At 46.2% G+C, this 27,000-nt stretch overlaps 1 protein-coding gene across 2 annotated transcripts in view; it reads left to right on the top strand.

Annotated features, from left to right (window-relative positions):
• Positions 1–27,000, top strand: part of CASP9 (caspase 9) — a 37,995-nt gene that overhangs the window by 8,216 nt on the left and 2,779 nt on the right. Inside the window, exons 3-8 of one of the 2 annotated variants that reach the window (XM_060089002.1) lie at positions 13,975–14,009; positions 14,931–15,107; positions 15,535–15,624; positions 16,801–16,948; positions 25,067–25,246; positions 25,877–25,986. In XM_060089002.1, coding sequence (XP_059944985.1) covers positions 13,975–14,009; positions 14,931–15,107; positions 15,535–15,624; positions 16,801–16,948; positions 25,067–25,246; positions 25,877–25,986 — 740 coding nt within the window. Of the gene's footprint in view, positions 1–13,974; positions 14,010–14,930; positions 15,108–15,534; positions 15,625–16,800; positions 16,978–25,066; positions 25,247–25,876; positions 25,987–27,000 lie in introns of both variants that reach the window. The other variant, XM_060089003.1, reaches the window with a different exon arrangement.

Genomic DNA, 27,000 nt, shown 5'->3' with positions numbered 1-27,000 from the left:
TGTCGGGTTTTATGTACCTCACATGTACTAATGAACTGAGGTATCCCCGCAGCCCTATGAGGTTGGTAGTTGCTCCTCTTACCCCATAACACAGATGGGAACCGTAGAGCCCCCGAGACTGAATAACTTGTCCAATGTCACGCAGCTGGTAAGTGGTAGAGTAGGGATTTGAACCCAGGGACTCTGGCTCCAAAGTCCAGATCCACTCCATCTACTGCCTCATAAAGAACGAATTCTCTCATTCTCTTTCTTATTCCTGTTTTTGTGCCATTTACTCATTAGTTCACTCAGATATTTACTGAGTACTTGCTGAGACCTAGGCGCCAGCCTGGTGTTGGGGATGCAGCATTAAACAAAGCTGCAGAGTCCATGCCTTCACATGGGAGGGTCAGGCATTCAATCCATGCCTGCATAGTTGGGTCTTTAATCACCGCTGTGGTTAGTGCCTCAAAGAAATTGAATACAGTGCTTTGGGGGACTTACCAGAGTGGGTGGCTTTGTCTTTTGATGTTCGGTGGGAAATGCCTTTTCCTTCAGAATGGAATTAACTTTCTTAGTTTTGGACATGATGCCTTGTCACTGCTTGTCTCAGCCAGGACCGCTTGCAGGGGGTGGGCTGGGAGAGCTGTTGGTGGCTGTATGAGTCAGGGTTCTCCAGAGAAACAGAATATAGATATAGGGATGTATAAAGAGATTTGTTATAAGGAGTTGGCTCACGTGATTGTGGAGGCTGAAAGGTCCACAGTCTGCTCTCCTGGAGACCCAGGAAAGCCCACGGTATATTTCTGGTCCAAGTCCAGAAGCCTGAGAACCAGAGAGCTGATGCTGTACTCTGGGGGCGGAAGACCCATGACCAGCTCTTAACTTCAACCTTGAAAGGCAAGCCGTCTTGATCCAGTGGTTGTTATTATGTACTCCTGGTATTGATTTGTGAGAATAGTACAGAGATTTTCACTTATATTTAGTTGAATTGGTATGAACTCATTAGAATATATGGAAATTTTTTAGGAACTGTTCAACTTAAAATCTCTGATTGTAAGCTAATATATTCAATACCATATACATAAAATAAGCCTTCTGTTAAAAAAAAAAAAAGTCGGCAGAGAGTGAGTGAATTCTCCCTTCCTCCACCTTTTTGTTCCATTCAGGCCCTCAATGGATTGGATGGTGCTCACCCACCGTGGGGAGGGTCATCTGTTTACTCATTCTGGAGATTGAAATGCTCATCTCATCCAGAAACATCCTCCCAGACACACCCAGAAATAATGTATAAGCAAATATCTGGGCATCCTGTAGTCCAGTCAAGCTGACACATAAACATAAAATTGGCCATCATGCCTTCTCTGTCTGCTTACCTGGGCTAAAACTTTCTTGAAAGTTGGCTTTTTAGCCCTACCTGGTCTCCTGGCCCCTTCACCGTGGAGCTGGTGACTGTGTTCACCTTCTATTAACAGTCAAGCTCTCTGAGTCTCCCGTTCCCCTCTGGCAGCTGGGGATAAATGACAGTCCTTCGCAGCTGCAAGGCCTGCTCCGAGGAGTCAGTGAAGCCATTCTTGGAAAGGATTTCACACGGGGCCTTGCCTCGGGTGAGCACTCAGGCTGGTTGGCTTCCTTCTGTGATTTCTGAGTTGGCAAGGGCCAGTGCTAGGACATCTACCCTTCCTTGGGCAGCAGAGAGGATGTGCTTCCCCCCTTCTCTTTGTGCTGGAGACATGGGCATTTGCCCAGTGACGCTCAGGCTATGACTGATTCTTTTGCACACACACTTGTCCATATGTGCTTCTTGTCCCCACGGGAGCTGTCATTTCAGGAAAAACGGCTTTCACGCATGGTACATCCGACCATGTCGTCCTCCGTGAGGGTCCCCAAGCGTGCCATGCTCTTGTACCCCTCCCTGCCTTTGTTAGTGCTGTGACTGCTGCCTGGAGCTTTCCCTACCTCTTTCTTTTGGTACCTTTGTCCGTTTACTCCTTCTACATGTCCCTGTAGCCTATGGACCTCTCAAGAGCAACCATTTTGCTTTGTGTACCTTTAAACATTTTTTATTTATTTCTATTTTATTATTTATTTATTTTTATTTTTTTACTTTTTACTTTTTTTTTTTTTTTTTGGCCGTGCCATGCAGCACGCAGGATCTTAGTTCCCCGACCAGGGATCGAACCCCTGCCCCCTGCAGTGGAAGCGTGGAATCTTAACCACTGAACTGCCAGGGAAGCCCCCCCTGCCCCGTTTTTTAATTAAAAAGTAAAAAAATTTTTTCAAGCTTTATTTAGGTATAATTGACGTATAACATTGTGTAAGCTTAAGGTGATGATTTGATACATGGATATATTATGGAACGATTACCACGATAAGGCTAGTTAACACATCCATCAACTCACATAATTAACACTTTTTGTGTATGTGTCATGAAAACATTTAAGATTTACTTGCTTAGTAACTTCCAACTATGTAATACAGTACTGTTAAATATAGTCACTATGCTCTACATTAGATCCTCAGAATGTATTCATCTTAAAATTGGAAGTTGGTACCTTTTGGCCAACATCTCCCCATTTCCCCAGCCCCTAGCCACCACCATTCTACTCTCTGTTTCTATGAGTTTGGCTTTTTTAGATTCCACATGTGAGATCATATAGTATTTGTCTTTCTCTGTTTGACTTATTTCATTTAGCATAATGCCCTCAGGGTCCATCCATTTTATCACAAGAGGCAGAATTTCCTTCTTTTTTTGTGGCCTAATAATATTCCATTGTATATATACCACATTTTTTATCCATTCATCCTTCCATGGACACTTGGGTTGTTTCCATGTCTTGCCTATTGTGAATAATGCTTCAGTGAACATGAGAGTGCAGATAGCTCTTCAAGATCCTGGTTTCATTTATTTTGGATATATACTCAGAAGTGGAATTGCTGGATCATATAGTATTACTATTTTTGATTTTCTGAGGAACCTCCATACTGTTTTCCATAGTGGCTGTACCAATATACATTTCCACTAACAGTGCACAAGGGTTCCCTTTTCTCCACATCCTTGCTCACATTTGTTATCTCGTCTTTTTTTTGTTTTGTTTTGTTTTTGTTTTTTTGTTTTTGCGGTACATGGGCCTCTCACTCCCGCGGCCTCTCCCGCCGCGGAGCACAGGCTCTGGACGCGCAGGCCCAGCAGCCACGGCCCACGGGCCCAGCCGCCCTGTGACACGCGGGACCCTCCCGGACTGGGGCACGAACCCATGCCCCCAGCATCGGCAGGCGGACCCCCAACCACTGCGCCACCAGGGAAGCCCCCATATCTCTTGTCTTTTTAATCATAGCCATTCTAACAGGTATGAGGTATATCTCATTGTGTTTTTTTTTGTTTTTGTTTTTGTTTTTTAGCAGTATGTGGGCCTCTCACTGTTGTGGCCTCTCCCGTTGCGGAGCACAGCCTCCGGATGCGCAGGCTCAGCGGCCATGGCTCACGGGCCCAGCCGCTCCGCAGCATGTGGGATCTTCCTGGACCGGGGCACGAACCTCTGTCCCCTGCATTGGCAGGCAGACTCTCAACCACTGTGCCACCAGGGAAGCCCCTCATTGTGGTTTTGATTTGCATTTCTCTGATTAGTGATGTTGAGCGACTTTCATGTACCTGTTGGCCATTTGTATGTCTTCTTTGGAAAAATGTCTATTCAGTTCCTCTGCCTATTTTTTAACTGGATTATTTGGGTTTTTTGCTATTGAGTTATATGAGTTTTTAATATATTTTGGATATCAATCCTTATCAGATATACGGTTTGCAAATATTTTCTCCCCTTTTGTAGGTTGCCTTTTCATTTTGTTGATCTTTTCTTCTGCTGTGTAGAAGCTTTGTAGTTTGATGTAGTTCCGCTTGTTGATTTTTGCTTTTGTTGCTTGTACTTTTGGTGTCATATCCCAAAAAATCGTCGCCAAGACTAGTGTTAAGGTCTTGTGTTTTCTTCCAGGAGTTTTATGGTCTCAGGTCTCACATTTAAGTCTTTAATCCATTTTGAGTGATTTTTGTGAATGGTGTAAGGTAGGGGTCCAATTTTATTCTTTTGCATGTGAATATCCAGTTTTCCCAACACTATTTATTGAGGAGACTCTCCTTTCTCAACTGTATGTTCTTTGCTCCTTTGTCATAAATTAATTGTCCATATATATGTGGGTTTATTTCTGGGCTCTCAGTTCTGGTCCATTGATCTGTGTGTTTTTCTGTCAATACCATGCTGTTTTGATTACTATAGCTTTGTAGTATAATTTTAAATCAGGGACTCTGATACCTCCAGCTTTGCTCTTCTTTCTCAAGATTGCTTTAGCTATTTGGGGTCTTTTGTGGTTCCATATAAATTTTAGTATTTTTTTCTATTTCTGTGAAAAATGTTGTTGGGATTTTGATAGGGGTTGCATTGAATCTGTCAATCCCAATTTTATGTTTTTGATGTCACAATTTATATCTTTTATATTGTGTATCCAGTAACAAATTATTATAGCAATAGTTTTATATAATATTTTTGTCCTTGAACCTTTATACTAGAGTTAAGTGATTAACACTCCACCACCACAGTATTAGAGTATCTGATTTTGACTATGTACCAGTGTGTTCTATATTTTCATGTGTTTTCCTGTTACTAATTAGCGTCTTTCATTTCAGCCTGAAGAGTTTCTTTCTGCATTTCTTGTAAGGCAGGTCTAGCAGTGATGAACTCCCTCAGCTTTTGTTTGCCTGGAAAAGTCTTTCCATTCCTGAAGGACAGCTTGGCTGGATAAAGTATTCTTGGCTGGCAGTTTTTTTTCTTTGAGCACATTGCATATATCATCCCATTCTCTTCTTGCCGGCAAGGTTTCTGCTGAGAAGTCTGCTGATAGCTGTAAGGTGGTTCCCTCGTATGTGAGGAATTTTTTTCTTTTGCTGCTTTTAAAATTCTCTCTTTGTCTTTGATTTTAGACAGTTTTATTGTAATGTGTCTTGGAGAAGATCTTTTTGGGTTGAAATTGTTTGGGGATCTGTGAGCTTCTTGAACTTGGATTTCCAAATCCCTGCCCATATTTGGGAAGTTCTAACCCATTATTTCTTTAAATAAGCTTTCTGCCCCTTTGTCCCTCTCTTCTTCTGAGACTCCAATAATGCATAGATTGTTTCTTTGAATGATATCCTACAGGCTTTACATACATAGGCTTACTTCGTTCTTTTTCATTGTTTTTTTCTATGTCCTCTTCTGAATGGGTAATTTCAAATGACTTGTCTTCTACACAGATTCTTTCTTCTGCTTGGTCATGTCTGATGTTGATGCTTTCTATTGCATAGTTCATTTCATTCATTGTATTTTTCTGAGCTACAGTTTTTTTTTGTGTGTGTGTTTAAGATTTCCATCTCTCTGTTAAACTCCTCATTTTGTTTGTGTATAGGTTTCTTGATTTTGTTGAATTGTCTTTCTGTCTTTTCTTATAGCTCACTGATCTTCCCTAAAACAATTTTGAATTCTTTATTGGGCAAATCATAGATTTCCATTTCTTTGGGATCAGTTACTGTGGGAAACTATTGTATTCTTTTGGTGGTATCTTGTTTCCTTGATTTTTCATGTTCCTCAAAGTCTTAGTTCGCTGTCTTTGCATTTGAAGAAGGCGTAACCTCCTCCAGTCTTTACTCTTCAATGTGTCCTATATAATTGGATTTTTGCACCAATTGTGTACTGGAACTTCTCTGCTGGACTCCTGGACTTCCACAAAGGCACTCTTGTCCATGGGTGATTGTGAAAATTGGTGTTCTTTGGGAGGGGGAAGGTGGTAGAAAACTCTTATTCTGCCATTTTGATGATGTTACTCTCTCACTTTAGGGATCATTACTGCTAATTCAGGAGATGAATACATTTTTTCAGTTGTAGATAATGGTATATTTTTGGGGTGCAGTGGAATTTTGGAAATGAGCAGTTGTTAAAGAATCAAGTCTGTGGTCTAATAGGAGTCTTCAGGCTAGGTAAAACCATTTCTAATTTAAAAGATGGAATGTAAATGCATTTCTGGCATGACTTTTAAACTGGCAAAAGAATAGTTCCCAACAAGGTCCAGGCCCACTCTGAGCAATGAATGGCACCATAGTTGGATCATGAGAATAGTCTCCAATGTGACTTGGAGATAGTCAATGTGTTCTATTTGTTTAAAAAAGAAGTCCCGTAACCTTGTAGGCTGGTGGCCAGTTGACTTCTTGCTAGTTGGAATGAAAACTCTTTTTTTTTTTTTTTTTTTTTTAATTTAAAAAAAATTTTTTTTTTATTTTACAAATTTAATCAGTTATACATATACATATGTTCCCATATCCCCTCCCTTTTGCATCTCCCTCCCACCCTCCCTATCCCACCCCTCCAGGCGGTCACAAAGAACCGAGCTGATCTCCCTGTGCTATGCGGCTGCTTCCCACTAGCTATCTACCTTACGTTTGGTAGTGTATATATGTCCATGCCGCTCTTTCACTTTGTCACAGCTTACCCTTCCCCCTCCCCATATCCTCAAGTCCATGCTCTAGTAGGTCTGTGTCTTTATTCCTGTCTTACCCCTATGTTCTTGATGACATTTTTTTCTTAAATTCCATATATATGTGTCAGCATACAGTATTTGTCTTTCTCTTTCTGACTTACTTCACTCTGTATGACAGACTCTAGGTCCATCCACCTCATTACAAATAGCTCAATTTCATTTCTTTTTATGGCTGAGTAATATTCCATTGTATATATGTGCCACATCTTCTTTATCCATTCATCCGATGATGGACACTTAGGTTGTTTCCATCTCCAGGCTATTGTAAATAGGGCTGCTATGAACATTTTGGTACATGCCTCTTTTTGAATTATGGTTTTCTCAGGGTATATGCCCAGTAGTGGGATTGCTGGGTCATATGGTAGTTCTATTTGTAGTTTTTTAAGGAACCTCCATACTGTTCTCCATAGTGGCTGTACCAATTCACATTCCCACCAGCAGTGCAAGAGTGTTCCCTTTTTTCCACACCCTCTCCAGCATTTATTGTTTCTAGATTTTTTGATGATGGCCATTCTGACTGGTGTGAGATGATATCTCATTGTAGTTTTGATTTGCATTTCTCTAATGAGTAAAGATGTTGAGCATCCTTTCATGTGTTTGTTGGCTGTCTGTATAATTCTGTGGAGAAATGTCTATTTAGGTCTTCTGCCCATTTTTGGATTGGGTTGTTTGTTTTTTTTGATATTGAGCTGCATGAGCTGCTTATAAATTTTGGAGATTAATCCTTTGTCAGTTGCTTCATTTGCAAATATTTTCTCCCATTCTGAGGGTTGTCTTTTCATCTTGTTTATGGTTTCCTTTGCTGTGCAAAAGCTTTGAAGTTTCATTAGGTCCCATGTGTTTATTTTTGTCTTTATTTCCATTTCTCTAGGAGGTGGGTCAAAAAGGATCTTGCTGTGATTTATGTCATAGAGTGTTCTGCCTATGTTTTCCTCTAGGAGTTTGATAGTGTCTGGCCTTACATTTAGGTCTTTAATCCATTTTGAGCTAATTTTTGTGTATGGTGTTAGGGAGTGATCTAATCTCATACTTTTACATGTCCCTGTCCAGTTTTCCCAGCACCACTTATTGAAGAGACTGTCCTTTCTCCACTGTACATTCTTGCCTCCTTTATCAAAGATAAGGTGACCATATGTCCGTGGGTTTATCTCTGGGCTTTCTATCCTGTTCCATTGATCTATCTTTCTGTTTTTGTGCCAGTACCATACTGTCTTGATTACTGTAGCTTTGTAGTATAGTCTGAAGTCAGGGAGCCTGATTCCTCCAGCTCCGTTTTTCGTTCTCAAGATTGCTTTGGCTATTCGGGGTCTTTTGTGTTTCCATACAAATTGTGAAATTTTTTGTTCTAGTTCTGTGAAAAATGCCATTGGTAGTTTGATAGGTATTGCATTGAATCTGTAGATTGCTTTGGGTAGTAGAGTCATTTTCACAATGTTGATTCTTCCAATCCAAGAACATGGTACATCTCTCCATCTATTTGTATCATCTTTAATTTCTTTCATCAGTGTCTTATAATTTTCTGCATACAGGTCTTTTGTCTCCTTAGGTAGGTTTATTCCTAGATATTTTATTCTTTTTGTTGCAATGGTAAATGGGAGTGTTTCCTTGATTTCACTTTCAGATTTTTCATCATTAGTATATAGGAATGCCAGAGATTTCTGTGCATTAATTTTGTATCCTGCAACTTTACCAAATTCATTGATTAGCTCTAGTAGTTTTCTGGTAGCATCTTTAGGATTCTCTATGTATAGTATCATGTCATCTGCAAACAGTGACAGCTTTACTTCTTCTTTTCCCATTTGGATTCCTTTTATTTCCTTTTCTTCTCTGATTGCTGTGGCTAAAACTTCCAAAACTATGTTGAATAAGAGTGGTGAGAGTGGGCAACCTTGTCTTGTTCCTGATCTTAGTGGAAATGGTTTCAGTTTTTCACCATTGAGGACGATGCTGGCTGTGGGTTTGTCATATATGGCCTTTATTATGTTGAGGGAAGTTCCCTCTATGCCTACTTTCTGCAGGGTTTTTATCATAAATGGGTGTTGAATTTTGTCAAAAGCTTTCTCTGCATCTATTGAGATGATCATATGGTTTTTCTCCTTCAGTTTGTTAATATGGTGTATCACATTGATTGATTTGCGTATATTGAAGAATCCTTGCATTCCTGGAATAAACCCCACTTGATCATGGTGTATGATCCTTTTAATGTGCTGTTGGATTCTGTTTGCTAGTATTTTGTTGAGGATTTTTGCATCTATGTTCATCAGTGATATTGGCCTGTAGTTTTCTTTCTTTGTGACATCCTTGTCTGGTTTTGGTATCAAGGTGATGGTGGCCTCGTAGAATGAGTTTGGGAGTGTTCCTCCCTCTGCTATATTTTGGAAGAGTTTGAGAAGGATAGGTGTTAGCTCTTCTCTAAATGCTTGATAGAATTCGCCTGTGAAGCCATCTGGTCCTGGGCTTTTGTTTGTTGGAAGATTTTTAATCACAGTTTCAATTTCAGTGCTTGTGATTGGTCTGTTCATATTTTCTATTTCTTCCTGATTCAGTCTTGGCAGGTTGTGCATTTCTAAGAATTTGTCCATTTCTTCCAGGTTGTCCATTTTATTGGCATAGAGTTGCTTATAGTAATCTCTCATGATCTTTTGTATTTCTGCAGTGTCAGTTGTTACCTCTCCTTTTTCATTTCTAATTCTATTAATTTGAGTCTTCTCCCTTTTTTTCTTGATGAGTCTGGCTAATGGTTTATCAATTTTGTTTATCTTCTCAAAGAACCAGCTTTTAGTTTTATTGATCTTTGCTATCGTTTCCTTCATTTCTTTTTCATTTATTTCTGATCTGATTTTTATGATTTCTTTCCTTCTGCTAACTTTGGGATGTTTTTGTTCTTCTTTCTCTAATTGCTTTAGGTGCAAGGTTAGGTTGTTTATTCGAGATATTTCCTGTTTCTTAAGGTGGGATTGTATTGCCATAAACTTCCCTCTTAGAACTGCTTTTGCTGCATCCCATAGGTTTTGGGTCGTCGTGTCTCCATTGTCATTTGTTTCTAGGTATTTTTTAATTTCCTCTTTGATTTCTTCAGTGATCACTTCGTTATTAAGTAGTGTATTGTTTAGCCTCCATGTGTTTGTATGTTTTACAGCTCTTTTCCTGTAATTGATATCTAGTCTCATAGCATTGTGGTCGGAAAAGATACTTGATACAATTTCAATTTTCTTAAATTTACCAAGGCTTGATTTGTGACCCAAGATATGATCTATCCTGGAGAATGTTCCATGAGCACTTGAGAAAAATGTGTATTCTGTTGTTTTTGGATGGAATGTCCTATAAATATCAATTAAGTCCATCTTGTTTAATGTATCATTTAAAGCTTGTGTTTCCTTATTTATTTTCATTTTGGATGACCTGTCCATTGGTGAAAGTGGGGTGTTAAAGTCCCCTACTATGATTGTGTTACTGTCGATTTCTCCTTTTATGGCTGTTAATATTTCCCTTATGTATTGAGGTGCTCCTATGTTTGGTGCATAAATATTTACAATTGTTATATCTTCTTCTTGGATTGATCCCTTGATCATTATGTAGTGTCCTTCTTTGTCTCTTCTAGTAGTCTTTATTTTAAAGTCTATTTTGTCTGATATGAGAATTGCTACTCCAGCTTTCTTTTGGTTTCCATTTGCATGGAATATCTTTTTCCATCCCCTTACTTTCAGTCTGTATGTGTCTCTAGGTCTGAAGTGGGTCTCTTGTAGACAGCATATATATGGGTCTTGTTTTTGTATCCATTCAGCCAGTCTGTGTGTTTTGGTGGGAGCATTTAGTCCATTTACATTTAAGGTAATTATTGATATGTATGTTCCTATTCCCATTTTCTTAATTGTTTTGGGTTCGTTATTGTAGTTCTTTTCCTTCTGTTGTGTTTCTTGCCTAGAGAAGTTCCTTTAGCATTTGTTGTAAAGCTGGTTTGGTGGTGCTGAACTCTCTCAGCTTTTGCTTGTCTGTAAACGTTTTAATTTCTCCATCAAATCTGAATGAGATCCTTGCTGGGTAGAGTAATCTTGGTTGCAGGTTTTTCTCCTTCATCACTTTAAGTATGTCCTGCCACTCCCTTCTGGCTTGTAGAGTTTCTGCTGAGAGATCAGCTGTTATCCTGATGGGGATTCCCTTGTGTGTTATTTGTTGTTTTTGCCTTGCTGCTTTTAATATGATTTCTTTGTGTTTAATTTTTGACAGTTTGATTAATATGTGTCTTGGTGTATTTCTCCTTGGATTTATTCTGTATGGGACTCTCTGTGCCTCCTGGACTTGATTAACTATTTCCTTTCCCATATTAGGGAAGTTTTCAACTATAATCTCTTCAAATATTTTCTCAGTCCCTTTCTTTTTCTCTTCTTCTTCTGGAACCCCTATAATTCGAATGTTGGTGCGTTTAATGTTGTCCCAGAGGTCTCTGAGACTGTCCTCTGTTCTTTTCATTCTTTTTTCTTTATTTTGCTGTGCAGCAGTTATTTCCACTATTTTATCTTCCACCTCACTTATCCGTTCTTCTGCCTCAGTTATTCTGCTATTGATCCCATCTAGAGTATTTTTTATTTCATTTATTGTGTTTTTAATCGATGCTTGATTCGTCTTTAGTTCTTCTAGGTCCTTGTTAACTGTTTCTTGCATTTTGTCTATTCTATTTCCAAGATTTTGGATCATCTTTACCATCATTATTCTGAATTCTTTTTCAGATAGACTGCCTATTACCTCTTCATTTGTTAGGTCTGGTGGGTTTTTATCTTGCTCCTTCTCCTGCTGTGTGTTTTTCTGTCTTCTCATTTTGCTTATGTTACTGTGTTTGGGGTCTCCTTTTTGCAGGCTGCAGGTTCGTAGTTCCCGTTGTTTTTGGTGTCTGTCCCCTGTGGCTAAGGTTGGTTTAGTGGGTTGTGTAGGCTTCTTGGTGGAGGGGACTAGTGCCTGTGTTCTGGTGGATGAGGCTGGATCTTGTCTTTCTGGTGGGCAGGTCCACGTCTGGTGGTGTGTTTTGGGGTGTTTGCGGACTTTTTATGAATTGAGGCAGCCTCTCTGCTAATGGGTGGTGTTGTGTTCCTGTCTTGCTAGTTGTTTGGCATAGGGTGTCCAGCACTGTAGCTTGCTGGTCGTTGAGTGAAGCTGGGTGCTGTTGTTGAGATGGAGATCTCTGGAAGATTTTCGCCGTTTGATATTATGTGGAGCTGGGAGGTCTCTTGTGGACCAGTGTCCTGAAGTTCGCTCTCCCACCTCAGAGGCACAGCACTGACTCCTGGCTACTCAATTTGGGATGATTTGTTGTCTATTCATGTATTCCACAGATGCAGGGTACATGGAGTTGATTGTGGAGCTTTAATCCGCTGCTTCTGAGGCTGCTGGGAGAGGTTTCCCTTTCTCTTCTTTGTTCTCACAGCTCCTGGGTCTCAGCTTTGGATTTGGCCCCGCCTCTGCGTGTAGGTCGCCGGAGGGCGTCTGTTCTTCGCTCAGACAGGACAGGGTTAAAGGAGCAGCCTCTTCGGGGACTCTGGCTCACTCAGGCCGGGCGGGAGGGAGGGGCACGGAGTGCGGGGCGAGCCTGCAGCGGCAGAGGTCGGCGTGACGTTGCACCAGCCCGAGGCGCGCCGTGCGTTCTCCCAGGGAAGCCGCCCCTGGATCCCGGGACCCCTGCAGTGAAGTGGCAGGCTGCACAGGCTCCCGGAAGGGCGGTGTGGACAGTAACCTGCGCTCGCACACAGGCTTCTTGGCGGCGGCAGCAGCAGCCCCAGCGTCCCACGCCCGTCTCTGGGCTCCGCGCTTTCAGCCGCGACTCGCGCCCGTCTCTGGAGCTCCTTTACGCGGCGCTCTTAATCCCCTCTCCTCGCGCACCAGGAAACCAAGAGGGAAGAAAAAGTCTCCTGCCTCTTCGGCAGCTCCAGAGTTTTCCCGGACTCCCTCCCGGCTAGCTGTGGCACATTAGCCCCCTTCAGGCTGAGTTCTCGCCGCCAGCCCCAGTCCTCTCCCTGTGCTCTGACCGAAGCCCGAGCCTCAGCTCCAGCGCCGCCCGCCCCGGCGGGGGAGCAGACAAGCCTCTCGGGCTGGTGAGTGCCGCTCGGCACCGCTCCTCTGTGCGGGAATCTCTCTGCTTTGCCCTACCCAGGTATGTGGGGAGTTTCTTGCCTTTTGGGAGGTCTGGGGTCTTCTGCCAGCGTTCAGTAGGTGTTCTGTAGGAGTTGTTCCACGTGTAGCTGTATTTCTGGTGTATCTGGATACCCTTGTGAAGGGATGCATTTCAGAAGAGGATCAGACCACTGGTTGATTATAAAAGGATGTAAGTCAGGAGAAGGCAGATGGAAGAGATGCAGAGGGCAGGTATGGGGAAAGGGTGTGGACCTTCCGGGCCCGCTGCAGGAGCCACTCTTCTAGCACCTCCATGTGTTCACCAACCTGGAAGCCTGAAAACTCTTTTGATACTGAAGGAAAAATGACCATCTTTACTTATTTATTCATTCTTCAACTATTTCCTGAGGACCTACTGTGTGCTGGGCTCCATGGATTCCACAGAGAGGGAAGAGACCTGGAGCTTCCTTATGTCTTTCTGTTCTAGAATTTCACATAAATGGAATCACACCATATATACTCTGCTGGCTTTTTTTTGCTTGGCCTGGTGTTTTTGTGGTTATCCATGGTGTCGCATGTAACTCATTCCTTTTTAGGCTCTGTGGTATCCCTTTGTATGGCTGTATCACAGTTTGCTTACCCATCAACTTGTTTTTTTTATTTTTATTTTTTAGTCTTTTAACAACTTTTATTTGTGACATACAGCAGCATTAACCATCTTTATCATGTTGTACATTACATCCGTAGTACTTACTTATCATTTTTAATTAGTTAATTAATTTTGGCTATGCCGGGTCTTAGTTGTGGCACACAGGATCTTCATGTGGCATGTGGGATCTTTAGTTGTGGCATGCAGGCTTCTTAGTTGCAGCATGTGGACTTCTTAGTTGTGGCATGCATGCAGTATCTGCTTCCCCGAGCAGGGATTGAACCCGGGCCCCCTGCATTGGTAGTATGGAGTCTTACCCACTGGACCACCAGGGAAGTCCCCCCATCAACTTGTTGATGGACATTTGGGTTGTTTCTAGTTTGGGGATTATGAATAAGTCTTCGGTGATCATTCATGGGCAAGTCTTTTTGTGCCCATTGTGCTCATTTCTCTTGGGTATGTACCTGGGAGTGGAGTTGCTGGTCAGAGAGTAGGTGTGTGTTTAACTTTATTGGAAACTTCTAAACAGTTCCCCAAGGTGGCTGTGCCACTTGACTCTCACTAGCAGTTCCTGAGGGTTCCTGAGTTCCTGCTTCTCTGTGTTTCTGTGGGAGCTGTCCTCACAGTGTCCCTTGCCCTTCCCCTGTTGGACCCCGACATTCAAATTTTCCTTCTTTCTCTCTCTCCAGGTGCTCAGGACAGAGCCAAGGGAAATGCCGACTTGGTGAGTCTTCATGTGATTTGGGGCCAGTTGTGTTGGCTTTGGGTTCTTCTGCTCTCCACTTCCCAGATCCTTCCTGCAGCTGTGTCAGGAGCCCAGGGAACTCAGCCCAGCTGGAGGGAGGGTCCCAGTCCCAGGCCCCCTACAGCACCCTGGCCCTGGTACAGCTCTTCCTGCAGCAGATTGTCTAACTCTGCTCTTTCCTCGCGTATGAAGTTTAGATCTAACGAGGGTGGGCATCAGAATCGGCTGCAGCAGCCACCCCAGACCAAGTCAGTCTCTGTCTTAGTCACAGCATTTATTGTGTGACTCCTGTGTGTCAGCCCTGGGCTTCGTGCTAGGACGCCTGGGAACAGACCACTCGAGTTTCTAGCCCTCATGGAGCCATCAGCCTAGCAGAGGCTAGTCACACAAAGAAATATATAAGTATAAATACTGTTAAGTACCATAAACAAAAAGAACAGGCTGCTGTGAGAGAGAATTACTAGGGAAATGTTGAACCTCTGGAGGAAGCGGCCTCAGACTCTCCAGGGTGGCCCGGGCGAGAGTCTGCTGGCAGAGCTGACCACACGATTCTCAGGTGCTCCCCTGGACTGGGTGACCTCTAGGTCCTTTGGGGATGAATGTCTAGGGGAGTTGGATTTCTAAGCTAGCAGCTCTCATCCCTGAATACTGCAATGGGAGCTAATCTTCGGTCCCAAGTTCAGCTGTTCACCTGTCACACAGCTAGTGTGCACCCTAGTCTGCTGCGCAGTCTGGAATGCTGGGTGTAGATCCCAGACCCCTCCTTCCGAGGGAGGCAGACTGCACGCTCTGTCCCACCTCTCTAGACTGTCTACCCCATGAGTGAAACCCAGGGGGTCGCCTTCTCTCCCGAGGAGTGCAACGAGACCCCGGTTTACATTGGTCCCCGTGCTTGGGCAGGCGTACGTCCTGAACGCAGAGCCCTGTGGACACTGCCTCATTATCAACAACGTGAACTTCTGCCACGAGTCGGGGCTCAGGACCCGCACGGGCTCCGGTATTGACTGTGAGAGGATGCAGCAACGCTTCCACTTGCTGCATTTCGTGGTGGAGGTGAAGTGTAACCTGACTGCCAAGGTATGGTCCCTGTGCACAGAGAGAGATGGGGGATGGGCGGGGTAGTGTCCTGCGAGGGACGCTGGAAACAAATGACTCCCCCAGACGAGCCCTTCGGTCTGTAGGACTGTGAGAGGCAGTATGGTTCAGTGGTTACCGTGCAAGCTTCAGGCTCAGAGACCCCGGTTGAGGACTGGCTCTCCCACTACCTGTGTGACTCCCAAGCCTTAGCTTCTTTGTCTAGACAGCGAGAACCATGCTCACCTCCGAGGGTCATTGTAGGAATAAATAAAGGGTGCCTAGCCCGGCATCTCTTCCCCAAGCATGGTGGCTATTGTGATTGCTGTGACTGTCATTACTTCACTATTGGCCCTGGGAGCAGGGGGCAGGCCCAGGACAAGGACCTGATCCGTCAGCGGTCTGGCTCACCTTCAGCCCTCTCTTGTAGCAAATGGTCCAGGCTTTGGTGGAGCTGGCGCGGCGGGACCACAGTGCTCTGGACTGCTGCGCGGTGGTCATCCTCTCTCATGGCTGTCAGGTAGGCGGCCTCACCTCCTTGGGCAGGTGCCTGGGAAGGCTGCCCTGAGAGGCTGTGCAGAGCCCCGTCCTCTCCTGTGTCCAAGACACCCTGGCCCTGTAGGAAGAGCCGCGGGGCCCTGTCCACCTCCTGTTGTTTTCTCGGGAGCCATTTGCCCTCTGAGGAGTTGATGCTCCTCCTGGGTGGCACGGTGTCCCTGGGAGAAGCTGTCTGGGAGAGGCAGGAAAAGACAAGCTGGATTTTGTTCAGAGCTGGGCTCAGCTCGTAAGAGCTCCTAGTTCCTGCCTCGGTCCTGCTTGGTGTTGTTCTGGGCCATTTGCTGCTAGGTGGGAGTCGGGACACTGGAACCCACTCTGGGCTTGGCCGCTAATGTGCTGGGTCATTGTGGCCACGCCCCTCCCCCTTCCTGGGCCTCAGTTTCCCCATCTTTTGAGTTGAGGGGTTGGAAAGAACAGAGGTAACAACCCCTATGGGTTGCACAGTGTTTTCAAAACTGGCAACTTTAGCACAAAAATCAGGATTTCCGGCTTCTCTTGAAAAGCCACAAAGGTCTGACCTTATCAGGCCAGCATCCTCATGGAGCAAAGCTCTGGCCTTTGGCAGGGCAGGGGCTGCCCGTTTGGTTCTTTCATTCACAGTGTGGCCCCTAGACTGGCAGCCTGGGCATCACCTGGCAGCTCTTGAGAATGAGGACTCTCATTCAGAGCCTGCACCTTAACGAGATGCCCGTGCACATAAAGTTTGAGATGAATTCGTCTAGAATAGCAGTTCTCAGCATTTCACTGCAAGAGAGGTGCCTGAAGGACCAGATTGCTGGTCCCACTACAAGGGATTCTGAGTTAGGAAGTCTGGGTGGGGCCCAGGAATTTGTATGTCTTACAAGTTCCCAGGTGATGTTGGTGCTGCTGCTTCAGGGACCACACTTTGAGAGCAGCCAGTCTGGAGGTAGCTGCCCAGTGTCCTCGAGTTAGGCTATCTGGTGCTTATAGGCATGTGAGTTTCAGACCCCAGGAGTAGAGATGGGCCAGGGGCTGCCCGGAACCAGCCTGCTGTAACTCAGCCTTGTGCCCCTGGGTGGGACCTTCTAAATGCTTGGCCCCCACAAAGCCTCTGAACAGGCTGTTGGATTCCTACCCTGACTTCCTTGGTTTGTCACCAGGATTCATGGTTTTCTAGGCAAGCCACCTCCAGTTCCCGGGTGCTGTTTATGGCGTGGATGGATATCTCGTGTCTGTCGAGAGAATTGTGAACATCTTCACTGGAACTGGCTGCCCCAGCTTGGGAGGGAAGCCCAAGCTCTTCTTCATCCAGGCCTGTGGCGGAGGTAGGCCGGTCCTCAGCCTCCTTGCCCCTGTGAGTCTAGTGGGGAAGCAGCCACTGCCTACTTCCTTCTCCATCGCTCCTCGCGATGTCCCGGGGTTGATCCAGGCAGCCGGGGGCGTCCCAAACATGGTCACTGCTCTCCGAGTGTGGCACCTCCATCTAGCTGGAGTAGCTTCAGCTCTGTCCAGCCTTTAGAGGTTTGCGTCTTCCGTCTCCCAGTGCCATAGCATCAGGGGGTCATTCAGCTGTGGCCACTTCAACCCCAGAGACTTGGCAAAAACAAACAATGCAGAGGAGAGAGAAAACCTCTTTCATTTTCCTTATCATCATTGCCCTGACCTCCATCAACCAGACTCCCTTCCCCCTTTCGCAGAGAAAGGGAGGCCATTGCTGAATTAACTACTGGAATTCCCAAAGGCTTAGGTTCTGGGGATTCAGTAATTTTTAAGGATTATTTAGATTGTTTGTAGTTTTGCTCTACGTCCTGATTTTAAACCTGAGCCCTATTTCAACGTTACCTGGTTTTCTTATAAAATAAAAAAGAGGGAAGAGAGAGCATTATGTGTCCTGGATTATGGGACATGATGGCATCTCCAGGGGCAGGGATGTCTGAAAGGCATATCACTTCCTTGTCCCTTGGCCTGATCTGCCAGAGAAGCGGGCATTGTTATACCGTAGAGCTGTCGGCTTGTATGCCAAGTATGCACACCAGTGACCTGTAACATGGGCACCTGAGGCATATCCTTCTGCACACGGTGATTTGTCCCATACTATTCCACATTGGCGGGGGAGTCATGGGAGAGATTGTCTAGGAGGGCAGGCTCTGGTCATATGATTCATCCAGTAAGTTTATTGACCACCTGCTGTATACACCAGGCTGTAGAGATGCAGAGGTGGGGTCTTTGTCCCCTGGGACTTATAATTTGACTGGAACTGTGTTACGTCACTATCATGACCCAGGCCTGTAACTTGGCCATGAGTGATGGAGAACACTGGGTCGAATCCTGGGTGAGCTGCTCCCTGCACAGCCATGGGCCAGTTAATCTCTAGAAGGCTTGGCAAATAAGGATAGTAAGAGAGCCTAGCTCTTAGTGTTACTATCTCTCACATACTAATCAGTGTGGCTCTTTTTTAAAAAAAAATTAATTTATTATTTATTTATTTGTTTGTTTGTTTTTGACTGCATTGGGTCTTCGTTGCTGTGTGCGGGCTGTTCTCTAGTTGCGGCTAGAGGGGGCTACTCTTCGTTGCGGTGTGCAGGCTTCTCATTGTGGTGGTTTCTCTTGTTGTGGAGCACGGGCTCTAGGCACGTGGGCTTCAGTAGTCGTGGCACACGGGCTCAGTAGTTGTGGCTTGAGGGCTCTAGAGCTCAGGCGCAGTAGTTGGGGTGCACGGGCTTTAGTTGCTCCGCAGCATGTGGGATATTCCTGGACCAGGGCACGAACCTGTATCCTCTGCATTGGCAGGCGGATTCTTAACCACTGCACCACCAGGGAAGCCCTAGTGTGTCTCTTAACGCACTTAACACATTGCCTGGTTCATTTTCCTAACTGGAAACCTGGCCTCCCTCCTCCTGCTGACCCCAGAGGACTCAGTGTCACATAAGAGCCCCACCCCTGTCACCAGTGCAGTTATCTCAGAGTGATGATGACAGGTAGATGGAGAGACTGCTGTTCTTGGGTTGAAATCCTTTGTAACTTGTCTTTCTTCTTATGATCCAGAATGTGTGGTCAAGTGATGTTCTTACTCAGAAGTGCGTGGTCCCTCTTTCTCCTGTGAATCAAAGGAAAAACAGATTGAAGGGTGAGCTGGGGTGCCAGCTTTCTGGGGAAGATAGCTGGTCTTCTGGGCCAGGGCCCACCCCACTGTCCATTCTCAGCAGCGAAGGAGGGTCTTTGTGGTGTTACTCTTTGGACTCCTTAGCAGGGCCGCTGGGCCCTTAATCTGGGCCCGACCTCTTCGCCTCCCCCGCCTGGCATGCTGTGCCCCCCCGAGCGCTGCTCAGCCTTCCCAGGACACCAGGGTCTGGCTTACTCCTCAGGCTTTCTATGTGCCATTCCTCTGCCTTGTCTCCTGGCCACCTCTTAATCATCCATCCTTCTGGTTACAGCTTATTGTCACCGCTTCCAGGAAGCCTTCCCTGAACACCTCCTTCCTTGCAGAAAGTCAGTGTTCGTGCCGGCTGTTGTGCTCCTGCAGCCCCCGTTCTTCCCTTGTCTTAGCACTTTCTCCTTGCATTCAGATGGCTTCGTCCCCTGGTCAGCTCTCTGAGGGCAGAGCCAATCTCATCCGCCCTGCAGCTGGGTCCCCAGCCTGGCACAAAGCCCACAGTATGCTTGCATCTTATGTGCATTCTAATTGTTTGAATTTGAAATAGAACCATATAAAAATATGGTTTGACGTAATGTGGACTCCTGCCATTAAAAACAAAACCAAACAATCTACTGACAACAGCAGGATTCCAAAGCTGGAACGCAGTGATTAAGGTGCCACTTTTGGAGTGGTGGTCTCTGCTTAGCTCCCTGCTGCGGGATCTTGTGTTTAACGCTGTTGCCACATGGTGGCGCCACCATCAGCTGAGGACAGAAATACCCAAATGTCAGTGACTGTTGTTTGGTGTCTGGTGACTGGTGTCGTGTTGTTTACAGGTCTCTGAATGTCTGCCCTGGATTTTGGTGACTCTCGTGTTGCTGTTTTAAGATTCACTATTGTTACAATGTAAATCAATTAAAAAATCTTCTAAATGTCCTGCGCCCCTTCTTTAAGAGGTAGTGCGGGCAGCAACACGGAAGAACATGCCTCCAAGTCAGTAACTTTGGTGTGAAACTTCAGTGTTAGCATGATGAACTCAGCCAGAGCTGAGTGGCCTACATGTTGGGGTGACCCCTCCAGAACTTTAGAGATCATGCCGAGAAGCTGGAAAGGAAGACTCATGTACGACAGTGGTTGTGGATGTTATGTGCTGAGGGAACGGCTCCTCTTCCCACTGTGAATTCTTATGGGATGTTCTTCTTCCTTGCAGGGAGTTTTGAATCAATAAGGCTCCTTAAGAAGAAAGCAATGGCTTAAATGTATAACCCACAGGCGAGGCCTTCCCAGCAGATGTGTAGGAGGATGACACGTGGATGGAGACACAGTCAGCATCCCCTGTCTGACCCCGTCTTCCTCTGACCCCCATCCTCCCCTCTCAGATCCCATCGTCCCATTTTCACAGGCAGCCCCCACCCGTCTCCTTAGGCCCTTCCTAGAGCATCCCCCACTGAAGTGCTCCCTCCCCTGCTGCACCCTGCTTCCCCGGGCAGACCCAGCGGCAGCCCCAGGTTCCCCTCTCAGGTCTCCTCCCCTGTCCGACTTGCCCTAGGACAGATTCCAGAATCTCGACCAAGCAAACAACCGGAAGCAGTGACCTGAGACAGCTGTGTGCCACAGTCCAGCTTTCACAGATCTAAGAGACCCCCTTGGCAGAGTTGGGAGGCACAGAGTCCTGGTCCCCTGCGCATTAGGTGTGAGACCACAGACAAATGACCGAGTTTTCTGAGCTTTAGTTGTATGGGGTGAGAGGATGATAGATTTTTTTTTTTAAAGGTTTTCTTTCTTTATTTATTTTTTGGCCACACTGCACGGCATATGGGATCTTAGTTCCTTGACCAGGGATCGAACCCGTGCCCCCTGCAGTGGAAGCACGGAATCTTAACCGCTGGACCGCCAGGGACGTCCGGTCAGTAGATGTTGGGGTTGTTATTATGGGGTTTCCAGGACCGTCTTTGTCCTGTCTCTGTCCCCTGTGGATGGGACCCCAGCTTCCCTGGGTGAACTGTGACCTCCCTCCCTCCTTGCTATTACCCACTGTGGATGAAGCCACACAAACCCTCCAGCTCTCCTGCCCAGAGACCTGCCCGACAGGTGCTGCTTCTCCCACCAGGATTGCTGTGCCTTCTCACATGGGAGCCTGGGTCACAACCGCCTGCTCCAGAAACCCTCCCGCGTGGAACCCCAGGCCCCTCGGCCCTCTGCCTGTCTTTGCTGAGGCTCTTTTCAGCTGCTTCCTTTCTGAAGTAACACTTTGTACTCTGCAGTGAGCTCTGCTTTGGAGAAACTCATCCCAGGACATGTCCTGCAGCGTCACCGCCCCAGTGACTCTGTGGCTGAGCTGTGTGTGGCCCGAGTCCTGCCCTGACTCCTAACCCTCCATTTTCCAGGCCTGCCACTGCTCTGGGGCAGCTTGGGTTTTAAAACAGAAAAGACAGAAAATATGGCAACTTAAAAAAAGAAACATCCAGAATCCTACGAGCCCGACATGGGAGTCTCATTTTGCCTTTTACCTTTGGATCTTGGCCGAGGGGCACAGTCCGTGTTTCTCATTGAACCTTTTCCCTGAAGCATCACCCCACATCTCCACAGTCTCCATTTTCACTGTTCAAATGGCTTATAATCTTGCATTGTAGTGATATGCAATCACTTACTAAACCATTCCCTAGCATTGGCCATTTCGGTGGTATCCAATTTTTGGCTCACATGACCACCAGTGTCTTTGTATTGAGGGCTTTTGGCTTCACTTGAATTATTTCCTTAGGAAACTACTGAGTCAGGGGTGTAAACATCTCCATGGATCCCGTTACCTATGACTTAATGCCTTCTTTGGTTTCCATAAAAGGGTTTGAGGTAACTTAAGGAAGTACAAGGGATGTAGTAGAACAAAATACAGAGAAAGAGAAAATAAGGAGGAAATAGAAATGCAAGGCAAGAAGAGGAGGAAGTTTGGCGTCTAGAAGTGCATCTGGTGAGGCTCTGCGTGCTTGCTAGAGGTGGCCCGCAGACCGGCTTTGTGCTTCCCAGCGCTGAGGCAAGATCGGGTGAGGTAGAATCGCTTATAAGATCCACCTTATTTGGGATTCATAAGACAGAATTGCCAAGAATGGCAATTTTTCTCCCCTGGGTTGTCTTCATAGGGGACACTGTAAGTTAGTGGACACTTGCCTCAACTGTATACCTACCAAAAAAATAAAAGAGATCAGTTTTATATCTTTTTTTTTTTTAAATTTTATCTATCTGGCTGCTCCGCACAGCATGCAGGATCTTAGTTCCCCAGCCAGGGATCGAACCCGTGTTCCCTGCATTGGGAACACGGAGTCTTTACTGGAATGCCAGGGAAGTCCTTTTTTTTTAATTAAAAAAAAAATCCAAGTTTCAATGTAAATTGAAGTTAGTTTTTTCAGTTTGGGTGTTTAGCTCCCCAGACAGGATCCCATCTTCTTTTTTCTTTTGGCTGCGCCGCTTGGCTTGCAAGTTCCTCAACCAGGGGTTGAACCTGGGCCCTTGCCAGTGGAAGTGCAGAGTCCTAACCACTGGTCCACCAGGGAATTCCCCCATCTTCTTATTTTCTGTCTTCCTCAGTGCCCGTGTTGGGGCTCTGTACCCCAGGGGTACTCCGTGTGTATGTGTCTCTGCCGTCTGTCATAAACCATGATTTTAAAGAAGCCTTTATCGTAACCTGAGGAAAATCCTCATGATGCCCTGATAAGGGAATAAAGCATGATTAGCTGAACCTGCAAATAAGCAGGTAAAAACAAAACACAAAAGATTGGAAGGAGGTGCAGCAAAGCATTAGCCATGGTTGTCTCTGGCTGCTGCCAACATGGCCAGGCTTTGTTTTGTTTTGAATCATAATATTGAGATTTAATGTGTGTTTGGGGAAGAAGCCACAAATATGGTTAAAAAAAATCAACTAGGACAAAATGATCAAAGTGCATAATAATTGGTCAGTAAACTCATGAGATCAAAAGTAGTTCATGCTGGGCTTCCCTGGTGGTGCAGTGGTTAAGAATCCGCCTGCCAGTGCAAGGGACATGGGTTCGAGCCCTGGTCTGGGAACACCCCACATGCCACGTAGCAACTAAGCCCGTGTGCCACAACTACTGAGCCTGCGCTCTACAGCCTGCAAGCCACAACTACTGAGCCCGTGTGCCACAACTACTGAAGCCTGCGCGCCTAGAGACCGTGCTCTGCAACAAGAGAAGCCACCGCAATGCGAAGCCCGTGCAGCGCAACGAAGAGTAGCCCCTGCTCCCCGCAACTAGAGAAAGCCCATGTGCAGCAACGAAGACCCAACGCAGCCAAAAAAAAAAAAATTTATTAAAAAAAAAAAGTTCATGCTCATTAAAAAACAAACAGGAAAACAAACAAAACAAACAAACAAACAGGGCTTCCCTGGTGGTGCAGTGGTTGAGAGTCCGCCTGCCGATGCAGGGGACACAGGTTCGTGCCCCGGTCCAGGAAGATCCCACATGCCGCGGAGTGGCTAGGCCCGTGAGCCATGGCCGCTGAGCCTGCGCGTCCAGAGCCTGTGCTCTGCAACGGGAGAGGCCACAACAGTGAGAGGCCCGTGTACTGCAAAAACCAAAAAACAAAAAACAAACAAAAACAAACAAAATCAAAGCCCTCAGAGGTGTATAAAGGTGAAAAGTCAAAGTCCTGGGCCCATCCCTACTCCCATTCTTGTTCTTCAGAAGAGCCACTGTTAACAATTGGTGTTTCCTTCCAGACTTTTCTCTTTCTCTCCTGTCCATTTATCCATCATATCTATGCCAAACAGGTCATACGTTATATACTGTTCTGTGACCTTTTTAGGGGTAATTTTTTCTAATTTAAAAACTTTGTGATAAAATACACATAAAATTTACCATGGTAAGCAGTTTTAAGTGTATAGCTCTGGAGTGGTATTAAGTACGTTCACGTTATTGTGCAGCCATCACCACCATCCATGTCCAAAACTCTTTTCATTTTGCAAAACTGAAACTCTGTACCCATTAAGCACTAATCCCCATTCCCCGTTCCTCCAGCCCCTAGTAACCAGTATTCTGTTTTCTGTTTCTATGAATTGGGTTACTCGAGGCACCTCATGTAAGCAGAATCATGCAGTATTTGTCTTTCTGTGACCGGCTTTTTTCACTCAGCATAATGTCCTCAGGGTTCATCCATGTTGTAACATGTGTCAGAATTTCCTTCCTTTATAAGGCTGTATAACGTGACTTTTTAAAAAAATCTATATGCTGTTTTAATTAATTAATTAATTAATTTATGGCTGTGTTGGGTCTTCGTTGCTGTGCGTGGGCTTTCTCTAGTTGCGACGAGCAGCTGCTACTCTTCGTTGTGGTGCGCGGGCTTCTCATTGTGGTGGCTTCTCTTGTTGCGGAGCACGGGCTCTAGGCGTGTGGGCTTCAGTAGTTGTGGCCCGTGGGCTCAGTAGTTGTAGTGCATGGGCTCAGTTGCTCCACAGCATGTGGGATCTTCCCGGACCAGGGATTGAACCCATGTCCCCTGCATTGGCAGGTGGATTCCCAACCACTGCACCACTAGGGAAGTGTGACTTTTTAATGACATAAAATTTAGCATTTTTAACTATTTTAAATTGTACAATTCAGTGACATTAAGTACATTCACAATGTGAGTGACCATCATCACCATCTAATTCTAGAACATTTCATCTTTCCCCAGAAGAAACTCCATACCCGTTAGCAGTCACTCCATTCCCAGCCCCTGGCAACTAATCTGCTTTCTCCTCTCTGGATTCACCTCTTCTGGATATTTCATATAAATGGGATCATATTCTGTGGCCTTTGGTGTCTGGCTTCTTTCACTTAGCGTGTTTTCAAGGCCCCTCCACACTGTTTTCTCTATCAGTACTTCATTCCTTTTTAAGCCTGAACAATATTCCATTGGATGTTTATAGACATTTTGTTTATCCGTTCATCTGTCCCTGGACATGTGGGTGGTTTCTAGCTTTTGCCTGTTGTGAATAATGTAATGAACATTGCTGCACAAGTTCTTGCTCGAACACCTGGTTCCCATTCTTTTGGGTGTATACCTTGTAACTTATTTTTATAGCTGTTTTAAAAATTTCTGCATTCTTGCCCTCACCCCCAGCTTTACTTAATGAATGTGGAAAACTTTTGTTACAGTAAAAGTAAAGCCCCTGTTTCGGTTTCCTGCTCCTGTTTGTCCAGCACTAGGCCCCCGGCTCCAGAGGAAATCAGGCCTCTCAGGCTGGTGGCACCAAGAAGTGGGAGCTCTGGTCTGGGTGTTTACACTGGCAAGTGTTGTCTGTTTCTGTTTCCTGCAGAGCAGAAAGACCAGGGGTTTGAGGTGGCCTCCACTTCCCCTGAAGACAGGACCCCTGACAGCGACCCTGAGCCTGATGCTACCCCGTTCCAGGAAGGCCCAGTCACCGTCGACCAGCCGGATGCCGTGTCCAGTTTGCCCACACCTAGCGACATCTTGGTGTCCTACTCCACCTTCCCAGGTGAGTGGATCGTGAGAGCTTGTCCTTCCAGCCAGCAGGTCCCCCCATCTGCCCTAGAAGCGGCTGTGTTGTGAAGAAAAGACCTGCGTGTGAGACTTTGTTCTGCCTCTTGTGACCCTGAGTAAGTTACTTCACCTCTCTGAGCCTCAGCTCAGGGCGAGGGAGTCAGGGTGCCTAGAATGCAAAGTGTAAGGAGGCATGCATTCTTGCGTTGGTGTGCCTCACTCGCTTCACCCTCGTCCTGGCCCTGCCTCAGTCTTCTCATCTTTAAAATGGGTATATTCATTGTACCTTAGGGATCGTCATGGTGAGTTTAACAAGGTGGCTGCTCCCCCACTGAGCACAGTGCCTGGCACATAGCAGGTGTGACAAGTGTTAGTTTCTTTCCTTTCTTATCCCTCGGGAGAGTCACCTGACTTCTCCGAGCCTTGGTTGCCTTGTTAGGAAAATGGGAAGCATGACCAAAGTCACAGGGTAGTGGTGAGGATGAAATAAGATCACGATGGGACAGAGCATGGAGATGTGGGCTGCTGCTGGCTGTGTACATCAGTCCAAGTGTGGAGGTGGGCCCGTCTGCATACGTGGGGAGGGGCAGCTTCCCAATGACATTCAGCCTTTCTCCTTCGGCAGGTTTTGTCTCCTGGAGGGATACCAAGAGTGGCTCCTGGTACATCGAGACCCTGGACAGCATTTTTGAGCAGTGGGCTCACTGCGAGGACCTTCAGACACTCTTGCTCAGGGTGAGGCTGGGGGGAGGGCCAGTGTGTCATCCTCCCCAGGGCAGGTGGTGGGGCTGAGCAGGGCCCCAAGCCCAAGCCCGAGGTTTCTTCTGCACCGGGCTTGCCCTGAGAGTTGGTGCTTTCGCTTCTCCTAATGCGAGAAATTACTGCCTGCAGTGACATTTGCTCATCATGCAAAAGACTGCTTTCCCCAGCCTCTGAGGGCCCAGGCTGACACCTCAGTCCCCGCCCACTGATGGAGCCAGTCCTCAGTGCCAGGGTGGGATGGCCCAGTGCCTGAGCGTGGCCCTGAAGGCAGGTCGCGGGGCCTGCACCCTTTCACCACTGCACGGCCTTCTGCTCTTGACCCTTGAGAATCATGAATCCTTTTAGTGTCTCCCCTTCTGGAAGGCCTCAGTGAGAACAGGGAAGGCCAGCCGGATAGGGCCCCACTCAGAGCAGTTACTTCCTCCAAGTGTCTCAGAGCACGCATGGGCCCCTCCTGCTCTGTTCAGGTATTTTGTGCCGTGAGAAGGAGCTATATGGGCTGGGACCTCCTCCTGGGGAGGCTCCGGCTCTGAGCTTTGCTGAGCAGAGGAGAGAAGAAAAGCAGGTGCAGTGCCACCACGCAGCACGACTCCAGGGGGCGCCATGAGCCATGGCCGCGGATGCGCAGGTCTCAGAGGCAGCTGGGGGCCCATCAGGGCTAAGCAGTGCACTCGGCTCCTGGGGCCCAGTCTCTTCTCTCAACTTTCCTTCATGCAAACCTTTCAGTCTGATTTGAACTTTGTGAATTTCTGAGTTTTGAAATTCTGAATTTTGAATTTTCTAAACTTACAGTTGAGATGCTTGTTCTCTAACCCCTCCCCCATCCCCCTGTCCAGTGCGCACGTGCACACACACACACACACTCAAGGAGGCTGCAGCTAGAGTTTTTTTTTTTTTAAATTAATTAATTAACTTATGGCTTCATTGGGTCTTTGTTGCTGCACCCGGCTTTCTCTAGTTGCGGCGAGCGGGGGCTACTCTTCGTTG

The sequence above is a fragment of the Mesoplodon densirostris genome, chromosome 2 (assembly GCF_025265405.1).
Source record: "Mesoplodon densirostris isolate mMesDen1 chromosome 2, mMesDen1 primary haplotype, whole genome shotgun sequence".
NCBI classification, from domain to species: Eukaryota; Metazoa; Chordata; class Mammalia; order Artiodactyla; family Ziphiidae; genus Mesoplodon; species Mesoplodon densirostris.
Note: the sequence above shows the minus strand (reverse complement) of the source record. Positions and strands in the feature narration are given on the sequence as shown.